Source organism: Acanthochromis polyacanthus, chromosome 21 (genome assembly GCF_021347895.1).
Source record: "Acanthochromis polyacanthus isolate Apoly-LR-REF ecotype Palm Island chromosome 21, KAUST_Apoly_ChrSc, whole genome shotgun sequence".
NCBI lineage: Eukaryota > Metazoa > Chordata > Actinopteri > Pomacentridae > Acanthochromis > Acanthochromis polyacanthus.
Genome location: NC_067133.1, coordinates 18548917 through 18573965, shown reverse-complemented (window position 1 = coordinate 18573965; position 25049 = coordinate 18548917). Strand labels below are relative to the sequence as shown.

Genomic DNA, 25049 nt, shown 5'->3' with positions numbered 1-25049 from the left:
CAATAATGTGTCTCTCACCTCTTAAATCAGCAGCCTGAATTCAGTCATATCATCACAGTACAAAATTGAGTTTAGATGTATTAATCATTTTACATGAATATCAAGATGTGATTCATTTTTCTACTACATTATTTGTTTTTCTTTTGTATTACCCCCCACTATACAGTATGCAAAATGATGTGTTCATAAAAAGTTGCAAGGTATCCAGAAATTACAATAAAAACAGCTCAGTTATAAAATTGACACACCACCTGTTAAATGGAAGGACTCACATTTAGGACAGTTAGCAAATAGCAACAACTTGTGGTTTGTGCATGTAACACAGAATAAGAATCTTTTGAGACTCAGTGGCAGCTGGAACCTTCAAAGCCTGAAGTCACATATCAGTGAGTACATCCCTCTGCCTAAAGGCATGCGTGCATAGGGTCTGCGGTCATATACCTTCCAACATCTGAAAAGAATTCAGAAGTGCAGACAAAGTGGCGCATACTGTACTTATGTTGTATTTTAAATGACAGTGCTTTCCGAATGGCCAACACATTTTTAGTTTAATCAACACAGAAAACTGCATTGTGTCATCCAGAAAGTCCAGTTTAGAATTAGAAACTGACTGTATTCATCAGAAATACAGAGTCTTCTCCCTCAGGGACATCGCTGCACTTCTCCTAAGGCAACCGAAACCAGGCTGTGCACAGACAAGCAAAGTTAATGTATATCTCAGGTCTCAGTGTCTGGGCCTCAGGGAGAGACACGCATCATCTAGATGAGGAGATTAGATAGAAGGAAGATGAAAGAGAAAACACAAATCAGCGGCCAGGGTGGGAGGAAAAGGGCCAGAGAGAACCAGTATGGCGCGATTATTTATTGCACCTCCACAAACAGTCATAAAACAAGTGTTAAGAGGAGAGGGAAGAGGGAAAAGAACAGAAGTGGAAATGAATTGAGGAGGCAGAAAATACAATCTACTTTGTAGTGTTAGTTAATAAGAGACAGGCTTAGATAGGAGAAATGGTGGGTGAGAGGGAGAGCAGCCAAATGACAGAGGCGTGTTTGTGTTCTGATTAGGCTGAGCCAAATGGAGGCAACTCACCAATAGAGATAACCAACAAAGACATCTCTTCACTGGGACAAATCTACGAACATCTTTTCACGGTCAATAGACGGAGGCATTCTTTTGTTTTGATGAAAAATGAGGGGGGAAAAAATCAGCCTTGGTGGATATAGCACAAGGATTACCGTTCATCTGTTCTTGAAAAAAGCAGATGACCAAAATGCCTACTGGTTTCACCGTGGAGGAGCACTGAAGTGTGCACGAGAGCCAGATTCATGATTCCATATGCTTAAGAGAAGCACTACTTGAAGCTATGTTATGATTACTTTCTTATGAACTGACATTTTGAATGTCTATTCACTCCCACCCTCGCTGCCAAGATGTGATGCACTCAAGCTGAATAAACAATGATGTGGGCTCTTTGGGCTAAGACGGGCTTCCTGGCAAGGGTGTGCCTGTACCCCGTATGGTTTCTCATCTTTATGGCTGGCGACAGTGAATAGATCATATCCATGGCAGAGCTGATCAGGTCCTGAGCAAGGTTCTCTCTGGCAGGGAAATGAATCTGGGATGTGGCCAGGGTTGCCAGGCAAGAACAGACTTCAATAGATGTGCCGATGAGGTCACTACGTATCACACAGAGACTAAGTGTCTCCGCCTCTTTGTCTGTCTATCTATCTATCTATCTATCTATCTATCTATCTATCTATCTATCTATCTATCTATCTATCTATCTATCTATCTATCTATCTATCTATCTATCTATCTATCTATCTATCTATCTATCTATCTATCTATCTATCTATCTATCTATCCTACTCCATTTGGTATCTATCCTCGAGTCCTCTCTCAGTCTGACTCATACACATATGCACATAAACACCCACTAAACCCACAGTGCCAGAGGCATAGGAGAAGAACTCAGCCATCCTTGGGAAACAAATTAAAAGGATAACCATGCCCTGGTTGGAAATATTCCCTCCTTGGAGTTGGTCAAATCAGGAAGCAAAGCATGTTGTTACTTTTCTGTAAATTAAAAATATGAACGCTTGTCCGCACCAGATTCCCAGACATCTAATTACAACATAGACAGAGAGAAACAACTGATCCATGGTGGCAGAGGTCGGAAACCGTAGGGCAGATGATATGTTAGAGCGAGAAATGTGAGCGCACAGAATGGTGAGAAAAGCGTGATTTGTTTGTGTACATGCCCACTTTAATGTTGCTTGTGTGTTGTTTACTTCATGTCTGTATTTTTTTTTCAAGTTGAGACTCTGTCATGCTTCTTGCCTTGTCTTGCCCACAAAACAAGACTTTCAGGTTTGGAGTAAGATCTGCTAATTGACACTGCTAGCTTTTCTGTCAGACTCATCTGATGGAATATTACACCAAACTGACTGTTTCTTCCATGAAAAAACAAGATGATCGTATTACTTCAACTCAGATTACATCATCTTTAAGCCTCTCACAATGAAGCAGCATCCCCTTGTTTAAGATTAGTAAAACTTCTACACAGATTGAACCCTCTAATCACAGAGTTTCACAGTCACTGAAACTGGTAGTTTTGAGAGAGTGAACAGAGCGGAACACAGTGATACGGTAGAGGCAGTACTGAGTGCCAGTCTGGAAATTCCTGATGGATTGTTTATGTTCTGGAAGAGCAGTGGGGAAAGGGGACAACACTAATGTTATAATGACTGCGACAATAGCAGTTCTGTGTCTGTAGAACAATGTGTATGACTGGCCAGCGGGAGAAAGATTCTTTTGATTTATTTGAGCCCGAAACGATCCCGAATGGCCCTTACAAACAAACAGCTCTGCTCAGAATGAGAGATGATGACCCCCCTCTACATGTGTGAATAAACAAGTGACCCACGTTGGGTCTGTGAGAGGTCATTCCACAGTGGAGTTATGGAGAAGGACAGAGGAGAGGGCAGACAGACAGTGGGCCTCAGAGAGAGCGAGCGAGAAGGGGAGAGAAAAAGAAAGGACAGCGAGGGAGGGAGAAGGGGAGAGGAGGATGTGTGTTTGTTTCTCCCTGTGGACTCCCCTGCCCTAATGGACCCGGCTGCCATAGGCCGGCCACAAGGCAACCTGGGCTTCTCCCAGTTTTAACTATATAAAGATTGATAGCTCCCCTCAGACCTTAGTTCAGCTCTGTGGATAGCAATATGTCTCATGTGGCTACTTCCCCAGTCACTTGCAGGCACGTTAAAGGGAGGCTGACCTCCAGATTGTTTTTTTCAGCTTTCCTCTGTGCTGTTATGTCTGTTCCTGGACCAAGTGGCTATTCTGCTTACCAGTCTATCACATTATTCAGAATAATTCAAAATCTATCCTTGATAGCAATGGAAGCAATAACAGAAACAGATAAGTGGAGCCTGATTTAGATCCAGGCTGACCTGGGATCAGTCTGAAGCACCCTGTCTAGACATCAGTTCCACTTAATAACAGCATCCCACAGCTCTCTCTCTTTCTTTGGCTTCCTCAGTTTCTTTCATACTTCCACTCTCTCCTCGTCTGTCTCATATTTTCACAACTCATTTCTCACAATATTCTGACCTTTGCAGATCCCTTTTGTTTCTGATCTTTGGCTCCCTTGTCTCATCATTGTGTCAGAATTAGGTGTGGTTCTCTGGTGATGATGAAAGTTTAAGGAGGATGCAGTACAATGGTCTGGCAACACAGAATGGAAATGGACTGCAAAGAATGTGTCTTGCTAACATGCCAAAGATAGCGATTGAAGTTCTCCTTTTTTCAGTTGTCACTGATATATTTGCTGTCTAGCTGAGTAGTAAGTACCCAGGGAGGCTGCATGCCGACACAGCCAGCGTGTGTTTGTTTGCTCAGAAACTGTGGCAGGGTTACAATTAAGGGAAGACCTAACCCCATCACATTACCCTCATTATACTACAATTACATTCTTGATTGTAAAACAAAGGTACACAACAATGGTTTGATAAGACCCCTTGTTTAATGAGACTTTGCTGTAACTCCTGCATTCATTCAATTAGTAAATAGGTCTTCCATTCAGGTCTACGCACTCCAACTCTCATTTTCCCAAGTGCAACGCACCCCACCCCTTGCTGCCCCAAACCCTCCACCCACCCCCTGCCATTAGCCTTCAGTGTCCCACATTGGGTCTTGGCATCCCTCTGAACATTCAGGACATACAGACTCCTCCCCCATCCTCCTCGGATTCCCTATCCCCCTTCCCCTCCAACCCCTGCATACACACACCCATTTGATTGTGATTGACAGTGTCTTTGTTCCATTGTGCGGAGCTGTCGCCTCTGATGAAGACACATACACAGAGCCGAGGCACGGCACTCATTGTACACTGCACAGAAACTACAGGTCTGCAACCAGTTGCACTGTCCTTCTATGATGAGCTCCATGCTGGGTGCATGCAAGCTGCCTGGGCACAGAAGGGCACAAAAACATGGCATGAGGGGATGGGGCAGGGCATGTAGGACAAACTGTGGCCAGGCTACACAGGCCAGACTGCAGGCCTCTCTCAGTGTGGACCAGGACCAGGGGGTCCAAGCCTGATGGGCTAAGGGGGCCAGCTGGAGAGGGAGGCTCAGGACTGCGCAATGTGTCTGAGGTTGTCATTAGTTTTCACCCCTCCTCAGGGATGGGAACCAGGTCACATTCTCTCACACGGCACAAAGCCGGGTGTGTGTGTGAGAGGGTTGGGGGTTCAAGGGAGGGGTTTTGATGGGGAGCAGGCCATGACCTCTTTATATCCATCAACAGATCACTAACTTGGCCCATAGACATGCTCCTATAACACATTCACGCACACATTCACATGCATGCAAACACATGCTAATGTGTGCGCATGTGCACAGACAGGATCACTCACAAAAATGCATATGCAAACACTAGCATGTGCTCTCCAAGTGGCCTTATATGTGTTTTCATCTGATAATGGTCCCCAAAGTCTTTTGGGTCCTTCTGGTCTCAAGAAGATATTGTTGTTGCATGAAAATGTTTTAGCTTTCAAAAATATCAATATGATTAATGTTAATGGTTATACTATGGAGCAATGAATTATAACCAATGCAACCAGTAAAACAAATTTGTTCATAGAAACATGACGGCCAATGTCGGCAACGCAATCTAAAGATTTTAATTCATTTTATTGCACACATCTCATTAAGGACAAATTCCTTCACACCTTCCACTCTCTTCCACAGCAGACATTTTGATGTGGCATTGTAGGAACAGCACAGGTCAAACAAATTTGGTTAATACTGGTGCAGTCAGCCAGGCCAGTGAACCAAAGTACACAATAACAGGACTGTGGAACCAGCTTACCAAAATTTAATCTCTAAGTTTGTTATGTCATTATTTACACATGTACTTCTTGTGCAATGACAAGCCAAAATGTCTGCTATAAAAAAGCTCTGTCCTGTGAAATCCACAGGTTGGCTATTAGTAGAACACAGTGAAATACTGCCCCCTCTTGGTACCCAAGGAGTCTTGCAGGCAGAGTGAAAAACCTTGCAATCCTTATGTATAAAGTATATGAAGTTAAAATGGTCACAAAGGTCCTTAAAAAAATGAAAAGTAAACATCCGGTGATAAATCAGAATTCTGTTTATTTCTAAATCAAATTACTAGATTAAAAGTATCTGACCCAACCCTTCATAAACCTTTAAAAACCAAAAGACATTCAGTTTATCAAAAGGTTAAAAACATGATTCAACAGCAGTTATGACCATGAGAACACTATATTAAGGCAAACATGAAATTAAGGGCAAAACTCAAGCAGGTATATATATTCTGTCTCTGTACTGTATATATTGTATGCCATAACTCTGATGAGCCTGAATGTCAAGTCATTTAGGCTACAAGTTCTAGTATTATTTTCTAGAATCTTATTGTTTCTCCCGTTAATTGAGTTCATTAATTGTGCTTTGATGTCTGTGTCGTGTTCTGTCTGTGTGTTCTCTTTACACAATATCTAACCACTTCTGCTACAGTTCAGTTCCTCCCATAAAGCCAGGACGAATCATGGCCTTCTCTTCATATGTATGTACAATATTCCAATGTGTGTGTTGTTTGTATTTCTGTATTGTGGTGTGTGTCTGTTTCTGTGTCAGTACATGAGGTCATCCTGTATATAACATCTCTGGGACAAACTTGTGCAATTGTGCATGTTGTCTGGCAAAGCTTATCATGGTAGTGTCTCCAAACTAAAAGGCCCCTCCGCCCTCCAGGTTACTGGTTCTAGTCTACCTGCTCGGCCCAAAACCTCAGGGAAAGGCACTGAGGAGTTCGGTAGGGGTCAACATACTGGGAGGTTGAGGGTAAGGGGCAGGATTGAAGGACCTCTTCAGTTAGGTGAGATGGTGCGTCTGCGCAGGCAGCTGCATGTCAAGCACTTGAGGATGCTCATAGTGATGTGCATGAGTGGGCCGAAATTAAACAGTAGGTTGTAGAAGGTGTTCACAGACAAGCCGCCAGTTTCATCCGCGTATTTTAAGGCCACAATGGGTGTGTAGAGGCTGTTGGTCAGATTCCTGAAGCGAGGGCTGCTTGACTCAATAACCTTTTTAGTGCACTGGAGAGGAAAGCACAAGTTGACAGATTTTATTGCTACAGTGTATATATAATTGACTGTTTGCATGAGTTAATGGGCATAGAAATCCATTCGCTTACTTGGGCTATGTCTTCTGGTGTTTGGCCCATGGCCTCAAATATATCTATGGATGATGGCAGGTAAACATCTTTAAAATAACGAACTGTGTCGGCATCGGCTCCCGGATACTCCATCTTAGCCACATCCTCCATCATCTTTGTTTCAAACTCGGTGTGGACAGGGCCAGGCTCAATCATGGACAACCTGAGGAGAGTTAGATACAGAGTGAGGAAGCATGTACAATACAAAGTAAAGACAGATGTGAAGAAGAACGGAGGAAAGACGGTAATCTACCGGATATTGAACTTCATCAGCTGCACAGCCATACTCTCACAGAACCCTTCCATAGCAAACTTAGATGCAGTGTAAACATCATTGAACACCACTCCTGTATCAAGAACAAAAACAAAGGGTGTAACTTGTCATATTATCAAATGTCAGTGAATTCAAATAAACAGCAGTCATCAATCAAAGGTGCCAGACAAATTATGAAAGTAAACTCATCGGTTGCTCTTTAACTTGTTGTGGCAAATCTCACCCATGTGCTACTTCTAACAAGGTAAAACAAACACTAAGAATTATTTTCAAGTGCTTGCTATGTGACCCAAGTTATGTCAGCAGACCTTTACTGAAAATGCAAAACATGGATCAACAGCTGATGAACAAAAACTTTAAAAAAATAATAAATTTTCTTCTGTCAAACATTTTGCAACTTTTAACCAAAAAATACTTGCAAAAAACGCAGATTACGAAAATCTGTAACAAGAAAAGCAATCAGAGAGCGCAGTCCTCCGCCAAGGCTGTTCATTCCTCCATATGGCATTATCACATATACAGCTTTTTTCTTTTTTAAGAAATGCAGCATTTGTTTATTAGTTACTGATGATCAGAAATCCCGGCATCATAGAATGTGGCCATTTAATTTAGATGTACCCACAATCAAATGACGTTGCGCTGAGCACAGGCGTGTGTTATGCATTTGTATGTTATGCACAGATACCGAATTGCATCACCTAAATGTGTAGCGGGCGACGGGAATTGATGGGGACTCCAAAACAACCCCACAGTGACAGGTGTCAGCAGGCAGTTGACCTAGTGTTCACTTGTTGTCATAGTTACAGTGATGCTGTGTGGCTTTAACTCACACATAAAGCAAGTCTGTAGGACTTCCTTTTTTCACCTGCGTAATATTGTAAAAATCAGGAACATTCTGTCTCAGAGTGATGCAGAAAAATTAGTTCATGCTTTTGTTACTTCCAGGCTTGACTATTGCAATTCCTTATTATCGGGTTGTCCAAATAGCTCTCTCAAACATCTACAGTTGATCCAAAACGCTGCTGCGAGAGTACTGACAGGAGTTAGCAAAAGAGATCATATTTCCCCTATACTTGCTTCTCTTCACTGGCTTCCTGTTAAATCCAGAATAGAATTTAAAATCCTTCTTCTGACATATAAAGCTCTTAATAACCAATCTCCATCATATCTTAAAGATCTGATAGTACCTTATTATCCTAGTAGAACTCTTCGCTCTCAAACTGCAGGCTTACTTGTTGTTCCTAGAATTTCTAAAAGTAGAATGGGAGGCAGAGCCTTCAGTTATCAGGCGCCTCTCCTGTGGAACCTGCTCCCAGTTTGGGTTCGGGAGGCAGACACCCTCTCTATTTTTAAGACCAGGCTTAAAGCGTTCCTTTTTGACAAATCTTATAGTTGGGGCTGACTGGGTGACCCACAGAGGTTCGGCTTGTGTCTTCATTGTACAGCTGACTCCTTCTTGGACGTCCCTTCGTTCTGCCCCTAGTCATGCTGCTATAGGCCTAGGCTGCTGGGGGACTTTTCTTGACGCACTGAGCCCTTCTCTATCTACCTTTACATTTAATATGTATACCGTTATTGCAGTACATTCACTCTGTTTCCCCCTGTGCTATTTCTCCGAGTGTCCCTGGTCCCAGAGCTGGATGCTTCAGATCTGCGGTCGATGTTCCACCAGCTGGTCCAGTCTCCACCATGTCCACTGTGGGATGCTGCTACTGACCTTCCACCAGCCCTCTGCTTCCAATTCCCTTTTTCCACGAGTCAACTCTGCATCGCCTTCAATATACTGTTATGCTAACTTACATACTGTTTGAATTTTACTGCTAGCTATATAAGGAGTATGTTTAATGTCAGAGCCGTACATCATAAGAGTAAACTATGAGTCAGTTTTCAATGTTAGCTTATACTTTGTCTGTGTCACATATCCTGTCATGCATGTATTCAAATGTGTGTTGTGTTTTCCTTGCTTTCTCACCCCTCCCTCTTCTCCCATCCCTCCCCCTTGCCCTCTTCTGTCCTTCTCAACCCGCCCGGCCAGCAGGCAGATGGGTCCCCCCTATTTAGAGCCGGGTTCTGCTCGAGGTTTCTTCCCTGTTAAAAGGGTGTTTTTCCTTGCCACTGTCGCCTTTGGGCTTGCTCTGGGGGTCAGGCATATGGGTTCTGTAAAGCGTCTTGAGACGATTTGACTGTAATTGACGCTATATAAATAAAATTGAATTGAATTGAATTGGCTACCTCGCAATGATACAGAAATCTTTAACAAATCCGTGAATCCACACTGCAAGCCGCATCACTGCCAAAATCGAAACATTTGGTCCTTGTGTCATTTCTGACCTTCCCTGAAAATTTCATCCAAATCCATTTGTCTACTTTTGAGGAATGTTGCTCACAGACAATCAGACAGACAGACGTACGCTGATCATCGCATAGTTGCGCATGCCTTGGTGGAGTAAAAATGTGTCACACGGCCTGATTTATTCATTATAAGTAATTTTAAAGAGTTCTAAATTCTTCACTTGTCACCACAGACAGTCTGTTCAGTTATTCTCGATTGTTATTCTTCTGCTTGTATTCTTAGACAAACATAAGATGCCAAATCAAAAATACTTTTGAGCGAATGTGATGCCATAGCCAACTAAATTAGTTGACAAATATCTGCTTGCAGTGCTTTTGTGTACTACAAAGTAAGCCTTAAAATGAGCCTTTTCACTTTAAGAACTGCAAACATCATCTCCTGTGTTCTTGGATCACATTTAAGAGCACTGCCGACTTTCCTGTGCATTAAGTATACACAGATCATACCCTGAAGACCCATAACACTGCTCATGACCACGATGTGTCCTGAACGCCTCTTCTTCATGTCGGGCATCACTTCTTTGATCATGCGAACCACGCCGAAGAAGTTGGTCTCGAATACTTTTTTCATCTCCTCGATGCTGATGCTCTCCACGGGGCCAAGCAAACCCACACCTGCGTTGTTGACTGACAAGGAAAAAAACACAGATGACACAGCATTTGTATGTCCAACTTTGCAATTAATCAAACTTTTTTTAAGTTATTGTTTGGCCTTATTGGATAGGGACAGTGTAGAGGCTGACAGGAAAGTAGGGAGGAGAGTGGGGGAAAGACACACAGTAAATGGCTGTGAGTGGGAATCGAACCCAGGCCAGTGCGTTGGGGACTAGCCCTTGTTCATGGGTCGCCCACTCAAACAGTCGAGCTATCCAGGCGCCGACTTTATCAAACTTTTAAGATGTTGCTGGCTTAATATGTAGTGAGAACTGCAGTTTGTGTTCAGCTCCTGTAAGACCAAACCCTCATCGATTACAGATGATATTACTTGATGTCGCCACCAGATGTCAGTATGTGACAGCAACAGATGGATGAGCTGTAACTACAGTCTATGTTCAAGGGCCTCTGGGTCTTGAGTAATTTAGGTGAAGGGGGGTGTAATGATGGATTTAGAGAAAGAGCGAGTCAGATTTAAAAATAGATGCTTTATCCAGACTAAAGGTTTAAACACGAGACCTGAGAAGAATGACTTATTCAGAGGTTATTAATCTGGGAACATACAGTTCATTGCAACATAAAATCACTGAAGGGTGATGCAGTAAATTGTTGGTGAGATTTCTAGGTTTTGAAATACTTCTTCTGCTTTGTTTCAGGACCCTGATTAAGATAACAAAGGTGTTGTGGACACACCGAGGTACAGGCTTGGTTTCAGTTTATTACCCCCACTCGGTTGACTGGGGTGATGGCCCTTTGTGTTTGGATGCATAATGTATCTGCCCACTGGAATTTAAAGACTCTCCCAATCTCCTCCCTCCACCTACTCAACTCAACCGCAAAGCCATGGAGAGTGTAGCCGCTGTTTCAAATCATTTCTGTTACGAATCTTTAAAACCTTTGCTCTTATTTTGCGAAGCTATAAGAGTAACACTGTACTATAATATCTTATTTTTTTATTTTACTTGAAGAGGGGCAAGTCTGTCGAATAAAAATACATTATAGTTTGCATTAAATACAGGCTACTATAGTGGGAAGGAAAAGGTTTGTGTTCTATATGGTTATCATTTCTACACATTAATAAGAGTTAGAATGAATTCATACTGCACATACTAAATGATTTAAGATTATAAAATACAATTATTTCTAAGCCAGAGAAGACATATGTTTCTTCCCCTACATACACAGAGAATAGATCAAAAAAGACCTTGGGCCTATTTTCATTTTGTTCCACTCACTCAGAATATCAATATGGCGGTCCTTAACGTTGTTGATGCACTGCCTGACGGACTCATCGCTGCACACATCTAATGGAAGCAACATCAAGGTCTTTCCATATGCGTCTCCAGCCGCCTCCACCAGCTTGTCCTTCTTCTTCAGGTCTCTCATGGTGGCAATGACTGATAAGGAGAGACAAAGAATTGTATGTAAATGATGTGAGCTTACAAAAAGAACCTCTGTAACAGTAGGAATCTACTCTGTAACACAACCTGCAACAGCAAAGAAATGGTTATGAATGCATGGAGAACCTAAAATCATCCATATTAAAATGATTTAACTATCTGAGTTCCATTATTTTTGAAAAAAAATCACATTTTCAGTATTCAACACTAGCTTAGGAATCATAAACTGTTCTTTTCTGTGTCCCATTGTAATGCTGATAAAGTAACACAGGAATGTGACACTACCACTAAATGAAACCTTTCGGTGCACACACTAAAGCAAGAACACACACTAAAAGTTGTGTCAGACGTATGGGTCAGAGAAGAACAAAAAAAAAAAAAAACACGCCTGTTGGTTTACAGGATGCAGAATTGATTTCCTCTGAACTTTACACGCTGTGCAACACTAACCTACATACAGCACTGGAATCTATCAAGACCAGTGACAGCGGCTATCAGCAGTGTTGACTCCTTCCACGTTGTGTGTTCTGCGTACACTTTGCTGACTGACGTTATCTAACAGAGAAAAGAGAGGCAGGGCTGTTGCACAATGGCAATAAGCAGGAAACAAACAATATTCGTTCTACATCTGCATGTTGCCCGTGGCAGATAAAAGCAAAGCCTCACCTGATTCTTGTCTGAACAGAGACAAGGTTGGATATGTAAGATTACAAAGTGATTGCTATGCTGTGGAGGTTTTGTAATGCATTGCAGTGTTAGTGATGAAACATTTCAGGATGTACAGCAATGAAATCAGGACTTTTAATTTTAGAATGCTGCTGCCAGTGTCATATAGCTCGTCTTTACTAGCAGTCAGATACACACTGTGCATAAATAGTATCTCAGGAAAGATTTATGTATTGGTAGAGAAGTGAACAAGAGATCCATTGTTCCTCCGGCTCCTGAAGGAATTACTCTTGGGCAGCTTAAACATTCTTGAATGAGCAACACTGCATTGCAAACACAAGGGTATTTTGGGGTTTTCTTCAAATCTTGAGCATGTTACTGCAACTAATTATTACTTCATGCACAATGCAATATTTCATCTCGGTTGGATTTCCGAAAGGACCAGAGCAGATCAGCCTCACTGCTCAGATGTGGCCGTATTAAAAGCAGGTCACATTGTGGAAAAAAAACCCCTGCTCAAACCAGTGTTGGGAGGGAGGGAGCAGTTAATCGCTTTTGTTTTGCTCATCTATTTCACGGTAATAAATCCCATCAGATCCTAGGGGCCCCCAAAAGAACAAGAAAACTCTAACTACCCCTTGTACAGTTGTTCCTAAGGTGGCAAAATGAGAAAAGCAACACTAGTCTGAGTTTCATTATCCTCGCTGACAACAGGAATCGAGGATTTTGGTGTTAACTCGCTCACTGTAAGACTAATGTCAATTCTGTCATTCTGCATAGAGTTACAGTTCATAAGTAAACCTAGTCACAGAGGTCTTCAGGCAAACATCACCCAACAGAGGTGTGCTGGGTAACATAATTCTGTCTGAGGCTCCATGACCTCCATGGAAAGGTTTGGACTTTAATTCCAGCACCTAGAGTGACATTAATGATGGCTGGGCAGCAGGAGAGGAGACACACAGACCAACAATGTCAAAGTGGGACACCGTAACTCCACTGTGTGCCAATGAAGACTTCAAACAAGGCCCTTGCTTTAGACTGAACTCTCGCTTGTACAGGTCTCAAACTTTGTCCCCCTTTCAACACTCGCTCCAGTGAGGGAACTATAGGCACATTAGACACGGCACTAAACCGGAGCAGGCGGTCTACAATTCACTGCAATAAAAGGGGGCTTTGTGCTGGAGAAGTCACTTGAAAGAGAACTGACAAGACTCCTTTTATGAATCCTGCCTGGCAAGCGGCATCCTTGCAAAGCCCTACCCTGGAAACTGCGCTTTCAGATGATAATAGTTGAACCAAAGGGGCGACTGGATCCCAGTCCTTACAAAAGGATATGGATCCGATATTACTGGGGTTTAGCTATTGCAATGGACACGACACCAAACCACGTATGGACGCTAAGACGGAGCGTTGCGCATGAAACTCAATCGAAGTTTGTGCGTAAAAGAACGCTTGGCTGCGGCTGCGGAGCACTGTAGGGAAAGTAAACACGGCATAGCTTTTCAGGCGAAGCACACTGTTATAGGCTTGCTACTAATAGGTCCGATCAAAGAAACAATGAAGAAGAAAGCGCATTTACCATGGTAACGCTTCTTTTCATCTTTGGCCAGCGTGACGGCAATTCGTAACCCAATGCCGGAGGAACAGCCGGTGATCAGCACAACTTTCTGCCCGCTGTTCGCCATGATTTGTCCGGGTAGGCGCTGTGCTTTTCAGCGGTCCTCTGCTCCGGATGGTTGCTGCCGAGGGAGCTACCGATCACCGGACTTTAAAAGACTAAAAGCGGATCATGCAGCCACAGCAGCCATGTGAGCGCCTAATTCAGTCACATGTTCAATAGAATCAGTAACCCAAAAAGACGTGACATGGCAAACACCCCTTTGCAGCTTTTTAAAAACGTGATAGGTGCCGCCAGCCCACAAAATGTTGCCTTGTTAATTCCTTAAAAATGTGAGGACGTGCATGCGCATACGTGCGCAATGTGGAGGGGGCAGTGCTTATTTGATTTCTGAGCTGGTGACCCCTACAACAAATAACTGTAGGATCCACTCACTGATTAATGCAATATCAAAGGTACAATTGTCAACAGGACTAATTTTTCCATGATGTATTTAAGTAGCCTGTACAACTGTCTAAAACTTCTATTTTGGGATTTTATTATTTACATAATTTAAGGTTTACGATTAAACTAAAACATTTAATCGACCTTGGCTGCAAATGTGATCTCAGAAAAATCACATATTTCATTATTATTATTAATATCACAATTGTTATTGTTATTATTATTATTATTATTATTATTATTATTATTATTATTGTTGTTGTTGTTGTTGTTGTTGTTATTGTTACTTCCACTTCTTGTAGTAGTATTAATGTTATTAGGTCTTTGCTGTTGCCCTGCTATACTATACTATACTATACTATACTATACTATACTATAGTAAATAAATTCAATCAAGTTCTTAGCATTTTCTGCTTCATGTGCAAAGCTTCTCATTCTTGGCTTTCATAAGTTTGGAGGTTAGTTTCACAATAGTTAATTTATATGTAACTTAGTCAACCTACTGCTCTGCATTGTACTGCCATCTTGTGGTAAAGTAAAGTGAAGCACATTTAACTGGTACTCAGGCCCCCTGAATGCATTATGGCTCTGCAGAAGCAACAATATAACTGCATCAGTGTGACACAAATACAAATAATAAGAACATGTAAGAAAGTATTAAAGAATGGTGTAAGGTTGGATGTTAGGCATGTTCCTGTTTCTGGGTCAGGTTCTTAGCAAGGATCTGTTATGGTGATAATGGACTCTGTTCTTGACGGATGTTATAAGGGGTCAAAGTTGCTCCGATAAGATTGCAGATAAGATTTGCTACTTTTTCCTCTGATTAAAGGTCATAGTGCAAAAGTCTATCAAGTTTGGGCCTGCTGCTAAATGTGATGCAATCACATGCAAACTGACAGGATTTTTCACTCAACACAGTTTTTTTTTAATGGCAGAGGAGTGTGTGTTTTATCATTTGCTCTGATAGCGATCCTCTTAACGTCTGAGCACAGATGAGTGAATAGTATAAGAGTAATCTAGAGGGTGAATGACTTGTTGGGAGTATATCTTTCACGTGCTTCTCTTTAAACTCTCTTGAAAGTTTTTGCATCTACTTAAATAACACATCGAAATCACATGGTGGAAACACAACTGTTTGTTCTCCTGACTGTGATTAGATCTGCTTTGGAAATGTCAAATTATACTATGAGTTTAGAATGCCTTAGGGTTTTTCATGTATTTATTCAATAGAAGAATAATTACAGCATTTGTGTGTAATGAGGCTGGTTTACAATGTTGAATCTTTTCAGTTTAGGATCCTTTTATTTCTCATTTGGAAAGAATCAAGGCTTTAAAGTGTCTCCACAACATTAACAGGTATTCCCTCTAAATGTTCTCCCCTAGCCTTTGAAACCTGATTATGTATCCCACTGCTGGGATAGCAGCTCTGTCTGCTCTTTGAAGCACAAGTCAATCATACAGGGATGAATATATATTTCCCTGCTTAAGTCTCCACCCTGGTGACACCATTTCCCTCCATTGCTGTTTGTCTACTCTGGGGGTGAGGTTAGTTATGGAAAGCTTTCCATCATCAAGAGCAACTATTACTTTGAAAGAGGAAATTCTCCTTTAGGGCAGACATATTTTGACAGTGTGTGGATCCTGGTCAGTCAGAGGCCGCCCCTAACTGAAGTCACGTTCAGCTTTGTTGTGGTGTGAAAAAAAAAAAATCGACCTCAAGCAGATATTTGCTTTAGAAATGATTCAGACCCCTTCACATTCAACACACTTTAGATTATTGTAAATTAGATAAACTGGTATGTTCCCCACCAAGCTGCATTTAATACCACACAATTACAAACTCAAAACATGTTTTTTAGAAAGTTTTATTAGAAAAATCCACACCTGAAATGTCTTATTCACCAAAATATTCAGATCCTTAATTTAATACTTCCATTGCTCTTTTGGCAGGTGGTGCAGCTTCCAGTCTCTTTGGGTTAGTCTCTACAAGCGCTGCACACCTGGATTTTGGCAGTTTATCTCATTCTTCTTGGCAGATCCTGTCAAGCTTCATCAGACTTGATGGGAAGCATCCATGAACCTCCGTCCTCTCCCTTCAGTTCTGGCCAGTCTTCCTGTCCCTGCGGCTGAGAAACAACCACAAAGTATCAAACTACCACCACGTTTCATTGTAAGGATAGTATTCATAGAGAGTGTTTAAATAGCTGTCGAAATAGCTCCGTTTTTGAATTATCAGACCTGATAAATTTTCCTCAAGTTCTCAGCATCCTGTAAATGCTGTCTGACAAACTCCATGCTACCTTTTACTCAGTGGGATTCAGTTTAGCTGCTGTATTAAGGCCTGATTGATGAAGTGCTCCTAAGATGGTTGTTCTTTCAGCAGATTCTCCCATCTAGAGCTTCTTGACTGTTCTTTGTGTCCTCCCTAAACACGCTTCTACTGCCCAGTTAATAGGATTTGCTTGACAGAAAACTTCAGAGAGTCTTGGGGGTTTCAAACTCCATTTCACAGTTGTTGAGGCCACTGTGCTCCTGGGAGCACTTTAGAGATGGTTTTAAACCCTTTCCCTGATTTATTCCTTGCAACAGTTTTATCACAGAGACGTCCTGGCTTGTTTTTGTCCTAACATGCAGTGTCAATTGATATACACAGGTGTGTGCTTTTCTAAACAGGTTGATGCCAGACACACTGAAACATAATTAAAACAAACAGCATGCATCCGACCCCAATTTGTGCTGTCACAGAACAAAAAGTGAGGAAGCTTTTGTTTTGTTATTTTGTTGATTTCAGTTTTTGTCTTTCAATAAAATTGCAGAAATCTTTAAAAGTATGTTCAACACTTTGGTGTAGATTGGTGTAAATTCATGAAAAAAAAATGCCAATTTTATTAATTCAGGTGTGCAAACAGTGAATGAGTTAGAACACTTTCCAGGGCAAATGTATCCAACAAAAAATGAAAAAAAAAAAAGTTTTTCATTGACTTCCAATCATCGCTGCTTGTGATAAACTGTGGGATGTGCTGACAACTCAGCAGGCTGTCAGCCTACCTAGATTTCAATTTCCTTTTGCTGTCTCACAAACTGATGTCTGCTTATCTGAAACATTGCTATGCTATGACCTATTTCTTGCACTGGAAAGCAGAAGTTAAAATAAGATCATAAAATTAGAATTAGGTTTAAATCCAAACCAGCAGGCTGTAAACAACAGGCACTGCGGTGACATATTAGTTTATATATTTCACTACTTTTAAGGTATTTGGCTGAGAGTCTTAGAGCAACTCACAATTACAGAGGTGACAGATTAAAGGAAAACTTGATTGCAAACCTCATTGTAAATTAATACAATTCGACTGATCACCTTTGTCCTATGATGAAACATTTCTCCTGAGGCGAGTGGTCTCTTCAGGATGTTAATTCTCTTATTCATAGGACACAAAGGCTCAAAGTCAAGTCAAGTCAAGTCAAGTCAAGTCAAGTCAAGTCAAGACAAAGCTAAATCTAAAACACATTTAAAACTAGAAAAGCACCTCCGCCAGGCCATCTGTTTGTCTGTCTGTCTGAGATACACTCTGATGATTACATAACCTCCTGGCGGAGGTAACAACCGGAGTTGAACCAAAGAGCTGTACAATTATAAACAACAACCCATAAGTCATAAGTACAATGACCAGAAGACAAATTTGAATTTTAGAAAAGCAACAATTATAAGAAAATTAAAAAGCGACAACACAATAAAAGATGAAGTCAAGAAGTCAACCTCTGCTTGGATGAAATGCCAAAGAGAAGAGGTGATTCTTCTGTCGTGACTGAGCAGTTTCTAAAGTCTCAGCAGTTCAAACTATTCCAGATTAGATTCAGCTACTGCAGAGGCTCGATCGTCGTTTTTGTGTGTCAAAGAGCATCTGCTTGGTTGACCTCAGCATTCTAACTGGGGTATAAAAATGCTACATTTCTGCTAAGTAAAGAGGCACGAGCCCATTTGAAATTTTAATAACAAACAATAAAATCTTAAATTCAAGGAAGCTTGTGCTGGCCAAACAAAGTCACAAAAAAAAAAAAAGAAGCAAATCCTGAGCCAATAAAAGAGGTAAAATAAGAACTTACCGAAGACGATAGCAACAAAATAACACAGCAAACCAACAGCACTGATCAAACAAAACTCATGACTTTCCTGACAAACAATGAACAAGAGGGGATTTAAACACTACCAGTCAGAAGTTTGGACACACCTTCTCATTCAATGTTTTTTATTTATTTGTATTATTTATTGTATTTGTATTATTTATTATTTGTTGTAGATAATACTGAAGATTAACACTTTTTTGTTTATAACCTAATTCCATATATATTCTTTTATAGTTTTGATTAATCTACAACATAGAATAGTTAAATAAAAACCATTAAATGAGAAGGTGTGTCCAAACTTTGGACTGATATTGCATGTATACACTGGCCGATCAGCTCAAATAAACACAATAAGTGAAATATAAAACACCAACACCTCAACTAACATCAACAATTTGATCAAAAAGAACAACAATAAACAAACCCAAAATAGATCTAAATATCCAACACAAGTAAAAAAAAAAAAAAAGTAACGGAACTTATAAATCAGTTGAACCTGATCCACCCCTTGAAGTGGCAGCGCTTGGTATGGTCTGATTGGTCGCTCTGGTGTAAAAGCCAGGTGCTCCCCATTGACCAGCTTTTGATCAAATCCAGCCAGATGATCACAGCAGCAGAAGCATGGACACCCCAGCTCTGGTAAAGCAGAAAGATTAGTACAACTTCAAAAGCACAATGCTGAACAAACAATGTGTTGTTTGATGTGATAGATTATGTTTTTGTGTGTGAAATCTGGAGTGTAAAGTGTTTCAGCTTAACTAGAGTGGTTAGTGGGGGTACCAGAAGTTGTGGTTGGAAGGCTGCAAGTGCGGCCATCACAAAGCCAGTGGAGAGAGGCCATTACTGAATATCCTCTGACCTTTACAGTGAACTACGTGAGATTTTAAAACTATAAGATACAGCACCCTTTACTGCCATCATCTTAGCACTAAAAAGGAAATATCTTTTGTAAAAGTGGTGTTTATCTCTCCAAAAGATGTATAAAGACTTGAAGAATCAATATCTAGGTGCGCCGATGCTGTTTTGATGGCACATGTTGGGTTAAAGCACCCTACTAACACACTTTTTGTTGGTTTCTCCTTTGTCACATATCTGTAGGTGACATAATAGATCACTAAAGCTGCAAGTAACCACAACTTTTCACGGAAAAAAAGGTCATATATTCATGCTAGTAAAAAATGAAACTGGCAAAAATCTGTGTGAAGATTGCCAGGGGTGCATATTGCCTTTTGCATTTTTACGGCAGATCAGCAGGCGATGATCTGAGCAAATGTGTGACCGACAAACCTAAACCGACCAGCAGGCTGATGTTGAACCAGCACTTAGAAAATAATCCAGAATTTTATTTCCAGCTACCTCATTAATGCAAAGTCACTCCTACTTGTTTGGCTCCTGATTTTGTTTTATGACACAGAACAGGAAAGTACAGCTAATGCTTTAAACTGAGTCATAAAACTCACTTTAAATTCAGATTTTAAAGCTAGATTAGCCTGTGCTAAAGTAGAATCAAATTAATGGGTCCAAGTGAACGGACTGCTGTCACCTTCCTGTCAAAACCATAAGAATACCTGAGCATCTCGACTGACAAATGGCCACAGTGTTTTTATAATTTAAAAAAGAAAAAAAATTCTGATGGACTCAGTTGTGGCCCTACTGGGAAACTGAGCCATCAGTCACTTGATAGGGTGCTTGAAGAGCCGGCACGAGCCACTGGAGTAAGGTCCGGGCATTTCTGGCTTGCTTTCCCTTGTGCCTCGAGATAAAGTGGACAGGTGTGGATGGAGATGAGGAGGGGTGCTGGGCGGCCAGCGATGCCTGCTAGCCTCCGAGCTATTGCTGTGGAATTTCAGAGGATTGAGGCACTAAGGCACAAAAGGACAGAGACAAAGAGGAGGGGATAATGCAAGCTCATACATGCTTTTCAGTGGCACGTGCTTTCTCTGCCTTGAAGGTCTTGTTGTAAATCCTCCTCTCTTCACCTCAAACTTTCTCCTCTCTACTTTCTCTGCTACACATCTAGGCTTGTATACCTGCAGTATTATATCCTTCCTTCAGCAAGACATTTCCCATTATCCTTTCTCAGAACTTTTCACCTCTCAGATACCTCTGAGCATACTCCAGCTGTGCCCTGGGTGGAAATCATCTCTAAGCTCATTGCTAAAGTCCCAGATCATTGAAAATGACACTCCCATCCCCTCTTCCCCTCTAAACCCTCTTTTTTATATATATAGTTTAACAGTCAATTTCCTGTGTACTGACTTTAAGGATACATGAACAGATGCTCCTGGAACTTTTACTGCTTTTCCAGCTGACCGTATGAAGTCTGGTTTCGTTCATCATAATTAAAGATGGAATTTGCGATTAGAGTTCTAAATGTACAATCCAAGTTAGATTACTAGTCATTGCAGTGGAATATTTTCCTTTACATTATTATAGCTTGACATTTTCCATTCATTAAAAAAACATATTTTTTTAAAGTGATATTCCCCCACTTACAGCATAGAACCTAAATATCACTTGTTCTGGCCGTCCTACTGGTGGCATCTCCATGAGGTCGCATTGGAAAAGAGACAGACTGATGCTACTGAAAGAATAAGGGACTCTAGTTGTGTGAAAAGGCCCAGAGGACTGGAATGTTTGCCACAGGTCAGGAGTGGCGCTTTCTACTCTTTTGTGTGCAGTCTGCAGAGGAGGTGTGGAATGCAAACTTCATGAGAACAGAGGCAAAGAAAGAGACGAAGGGGAAGAGTAGCTGGGGGTCGATGCACGAGAGGGGAAGCTTGAGCAGTGAAAGAATAGGCGCAAAGAAGCGAGCCAGAGTGTTTTCGAGGTTCTGAGGATAGATAGAGAACGCCATGAAGTGAGAGAAAGCAATAAATGAGCTGCATGAAAAAAAGGTGTTAAAATTGTTGCTGCAGCTGCAGACCACACATTCTGAGCACTGCACAGAGAGCACAGAGTACAGAGAGCGCTTTGACAGCAATAACACCCTAAAGATCAATGTGGCACCAGTGAAAGACATTCTTAGAAACATTCATTACAGTCACAGCTGATGATTGCACACTATTTGGACATTCTCAGGCACAACCTGTTAAAAAGTATTTCTCAAATGGTGCAAAAAATTCACATTGAACCCAAGCAGCATTTTTTTCGTGTTTATGATGTGAAGACAGCAATTTCTGTGGCACAAAAATTCTTGCAGAAACAAGCTGACAACACTGCCACATACAGGTTATTGAAAGGGCAGTCAGAAAATGACAGCAAATGGGAACAGCAGTGTGGTGCCAGTTGCATCTGATGTTAAGCGAGAAAAGTCTATGGATGGATTCCCAGGAGGGAAGTTCACTTATCCACTGTGGCACCATGTTGCACAAGTCATTGGACTGAATCATTTGCTGATTTTTAAATTCCTCACATATTTAGAATGACTGCAGCTTTCCAAACATGTGTGAAAGACTTTTCAAAGAAATATTTGGCATCAGTTTTTTCCATATAACCCTGAGGCCCCCACTAATAGCAGTTTTCAATTTAATTGCCTTGTTATTCAGAGATGAAAACACAATCGGCGAAGAGGAGGGTAAACAGCAGGGTGAGCATGAGTGTGGTCACTGGTTCAGTTTATTTAGTCTATTTGTTTGAGCAGTTCATTTAACAGACATGGTCCTTGGATGTTAATTATCTTAGTCTCCCTTCATGTCTAATGATTATAATTATCACCAGACTGGCAGGTCTCCTTTATTACTGGGCCAGCGCAAAAGAAGGAAATTTCCACATGTTTTATCAAGTCACAACCCTGGTTTGGCAACTTCATTAGAGTGGGTTTTAGCAACCGACTTTGTAGAGTAATGCATCTGATAAAACGGCTCTGCATCCAGACCCTGTTCTTGCTCATTTGAGAACACAGCTCTTATTCAAATTCCAGATACTGAAAGTGGTTAACATCAAAGGCGACTACATCCTGTTTGAGGTGCCAGTTCTGTCGGCTTGTACCGCAGGCAGGTAAAGTCAGAATACCTCTAACAGGTTCTGTATGAGAAGGTGTGGTTTGGTGAGAGTCCTTATGTAAGAATGCATGCCGTCTGATGTACTGAGACGCTATCATCAGCAGTCAGTGGGTGGCACAATCCCGTTTCTCTTGAGGTGCTTTCACAAATCAGGAATTGTACAGTCTCTGACAGGTTAACCGACATCCCCCCCCCCCCATAAGCAAAATGTGGAATTGCTCAGTGAGTGTGTTTTCTTGCTTTTATACCTGTCCTGCTGATCAGTTAAGGGTGTGAGATCCTCCTCCACCATCCTTTTTTCCCCATCAGCACTGAGACCACACAGTTTTTCTTTTATGTGGTACTGCAGACAGATATTGACTCAATGTGCAAACATTCACAATGCCTTCTCATCTAAGGTGCATCCATGATTGTGCTAAAAATGGCAAAATTAAGTGACAGTGAATTAGTTGTCAGATTCCATCACATTAATGTAGATAAGCATCATTTTTGAATCCTGATTATATCGCAATGGCAGAAGGTAATAACAATTTTGATCACAAAATATGCAATGAAATGACATCACCAGTCTATAAGGAAGTGGTGGAGTAGCATTTGAGATGATTTGTAGGAAGCTATTTCTTACTGATGACATACTAGGGAAAAAAACACTGATGATACTTTTTTAGTATACATAAATCAATTTTTTGGCAAGCTGAAAGAGTCAGTGGCCTCTTACGTCTGAAACACGCATCCATAGTTTACCTGAGAGTTGGCTTGTTATCCTGTTCTGGCATGTTCTCCAACACAAGGAGCAGATCCATTTGAAAGTCCAACTTAGGGTGTCTAATCCAAAGTGCTCATCTGCTCCTCTTGAGGATTAAGGTTTCACAGTTGAGACCCAAAATACAAGCTGATGACAGATTACTTCACATCCACCCTCTCTGCGATTAGATAATAAGAAAAATCCACAGTCATTAATCAGTGGAGAAGGGCTTGCACAGGGAGAGAGAGAGATGCTTCCAGTTTGGGATGAACATCAAACTGTAAGCGCAATAAATCATTCTGAGAAATTACTGAATAAATAAATAAAAACAAGATGTGACAAAAAATTAAACAGTAACATATTCATAACCTTGTTTTTTCTTCTTCTTTAAAGTCTGTGATACATTCATTTCCTGCCAAACACCATTTCTGTTCTCCAAACAACAAATCTATAAATGCGTGTCAAAACACACGTGGAGTATAATTAAGCATCCCGTGTTTCCACATGATTTGTACAAAATAAATCGCACGATAAAGAGACTGCCAGCTTGAACTTAGATCATCCTGTATTTTATAGCAACATGTATGTGCTCATACTGGTTTAAATAAGGAATAAAATATTTAAACATTAAACATTTTCAGGCAATTTTCTTGCACATCATAGTCACACCATTAGCAGTGATTTAAATGCACGTTTTGCACAATCAATGCAAATTTGGTGCATGTCATGGAGCAAACCAAAGTCTGAGTGCAATTAAAATCAGGTAATTTTGTCATAAAGGACTCTTGTACATTAGAAACCTCAGTTGTTTGAGTGTGTGTGCACGTCTTTAAAGAATAATTATGTGTAAGTCGTACAGGTTCAGTAGTTGGACAAAGGTACATAGCACATGCTCTGGAAATATTTCTCGCCCAGAGCTCAGACTACCCACTGGACTCTTAGTAACTATCTGCTAAAAGCTGCTAGGAATGTGGCCCTGACTCAGGCTGGCTAAGCTGGTACTGAGAATGGAGACAGCGGGAGATCAGGGGGTCTGTTGTTTACCGAGCAGATCAGCTTCACTCTCTCCAGTCATCTGGGCGTTTCTGCCAATCCTCCTCCTGAAATCTAGGAGAACGCTCCCATTCTAGTAGATTTCTGTGTTCTTTCTAATCTGTCCAGCACATGTGCTCCACAAATGTGCTTTCTCCGAGGCTTATCTTTCATATTCCTTGGGTGCTCCTCAGTTTGAAGAACTTGACCTTCCCGTAAACATATTTCTTGATTCGCATCATAACCGTCTGTGGGTCACTGATGTCTCGTGTCTAATAATTTGTGGCTAAGAGTTTGGCTTGGCTTGAAATGATATGTCACAACAGCACTGGCAAAGCTAGAACTGTGGCCTTTAATGGATGCACTTCCTCTGTCTGCGGTTGAAACATTTGATATATTATGGTTTGGCTCATTTTCTCTGGGACTTCATCTCCCAGTTACTTTACAAAAGCCTGTTGTAGCTTGGGCTCCAGAAACATTATCTCTGGTAATTTTCCATTTTGACAAGGTCTTCACAAGTTTAATCTCAGAGCATGTCTCAACTGAATACAGTTTTCTAAGAATTAATTAGATTTCTGGCAGGCTATGTACACCTTCCGTGAGTGATTGACACTATATATGTTTAATCTTTGACAGATGACTGGGATAAACGACACCTGCAGTATTAAACAGTCGGTGATGAGACTTAATCATTTATTTCATCTCCTTCCTGTCAACCCTGTTCCTGTCTAAATAGTATTTGCTTCTTGATGTTTTATGCCAGTCTTTTCGACATAATGTAAAAATGTGTTCATTATAAAATGGAGAAACCCTCAAATATGTCTCTTCAGTATATCGTGGAATTTAGTCAGACGGGGAGCTTTTTTTCTGGTGGATTTGACTGAATTATTGATCTGGAAAAAAAGGGACGAAAATTAGGAGGTGCGCAATAACAAATCTTAATGTTTTAAGTGATGTTTTTTGGCCACGTGTGCCTGTCCCTGAAATGATCAA

General features: G+C 41.1%; 1 protein-coding gene across 1 annotated transcript; it reads right to left on the bottom strand.

Moving 5' to 3' along the window:
* Positions 1-5177: 5177 nt before the first annotated feature.
* Positions 5178-14045, bottom strand: rdh8a (retinol dehydrogenase 8a). Its single transcript, XM_022214900.2, has 6 exons — positions 13668-14045; positions 11258-11419; positions 9816-9995; positions 6996-7089; positions 6722-6905; positions 5178-6623 (listed from the first exon to the last, which is right to left on the bottom strand). The coding sequence occupies exons 1-6, from the start codon at positions 13771-13773 to the stop codon at positions 6396-6398; spliced, it is 954 nt and encodes a 317-aa protein (XP_022070592.1). The 5' UTR covers positions 13774-14045; the 3' UTR covers positions 5178-6395.
* Positions 14046-25049: the final 11004 nt, after the last annotated feature.

What these genes read in the sequence shown, in the direction of transcription:
- rdh8a (XM_022214900.2), bottom strand. Translation starts at nt 13,773, where the DNA reads ATGGCGAACAGCGGGCAGAAAGTTGTGCTGATCACCGGCTGTTCCTCC. An exon ending in TGAAAAGAAGCGTTACCATG is followed by an intron (nt 11,420 to 13,667) that starts GTAAATGCGCTT and finishes TCTCCTTATCAG; the next exon opens with TCATTGCCACCATGAGAGAC. An exon ending in CCGCCATATTGATATTCTGA is followed by an intron (nt 9,996 to 11,257) that starts GTGAGTGGAACA and finishes TTTCCTTGTCAG; the next exon opens with TCAACAACGCAGGTGTGGGT.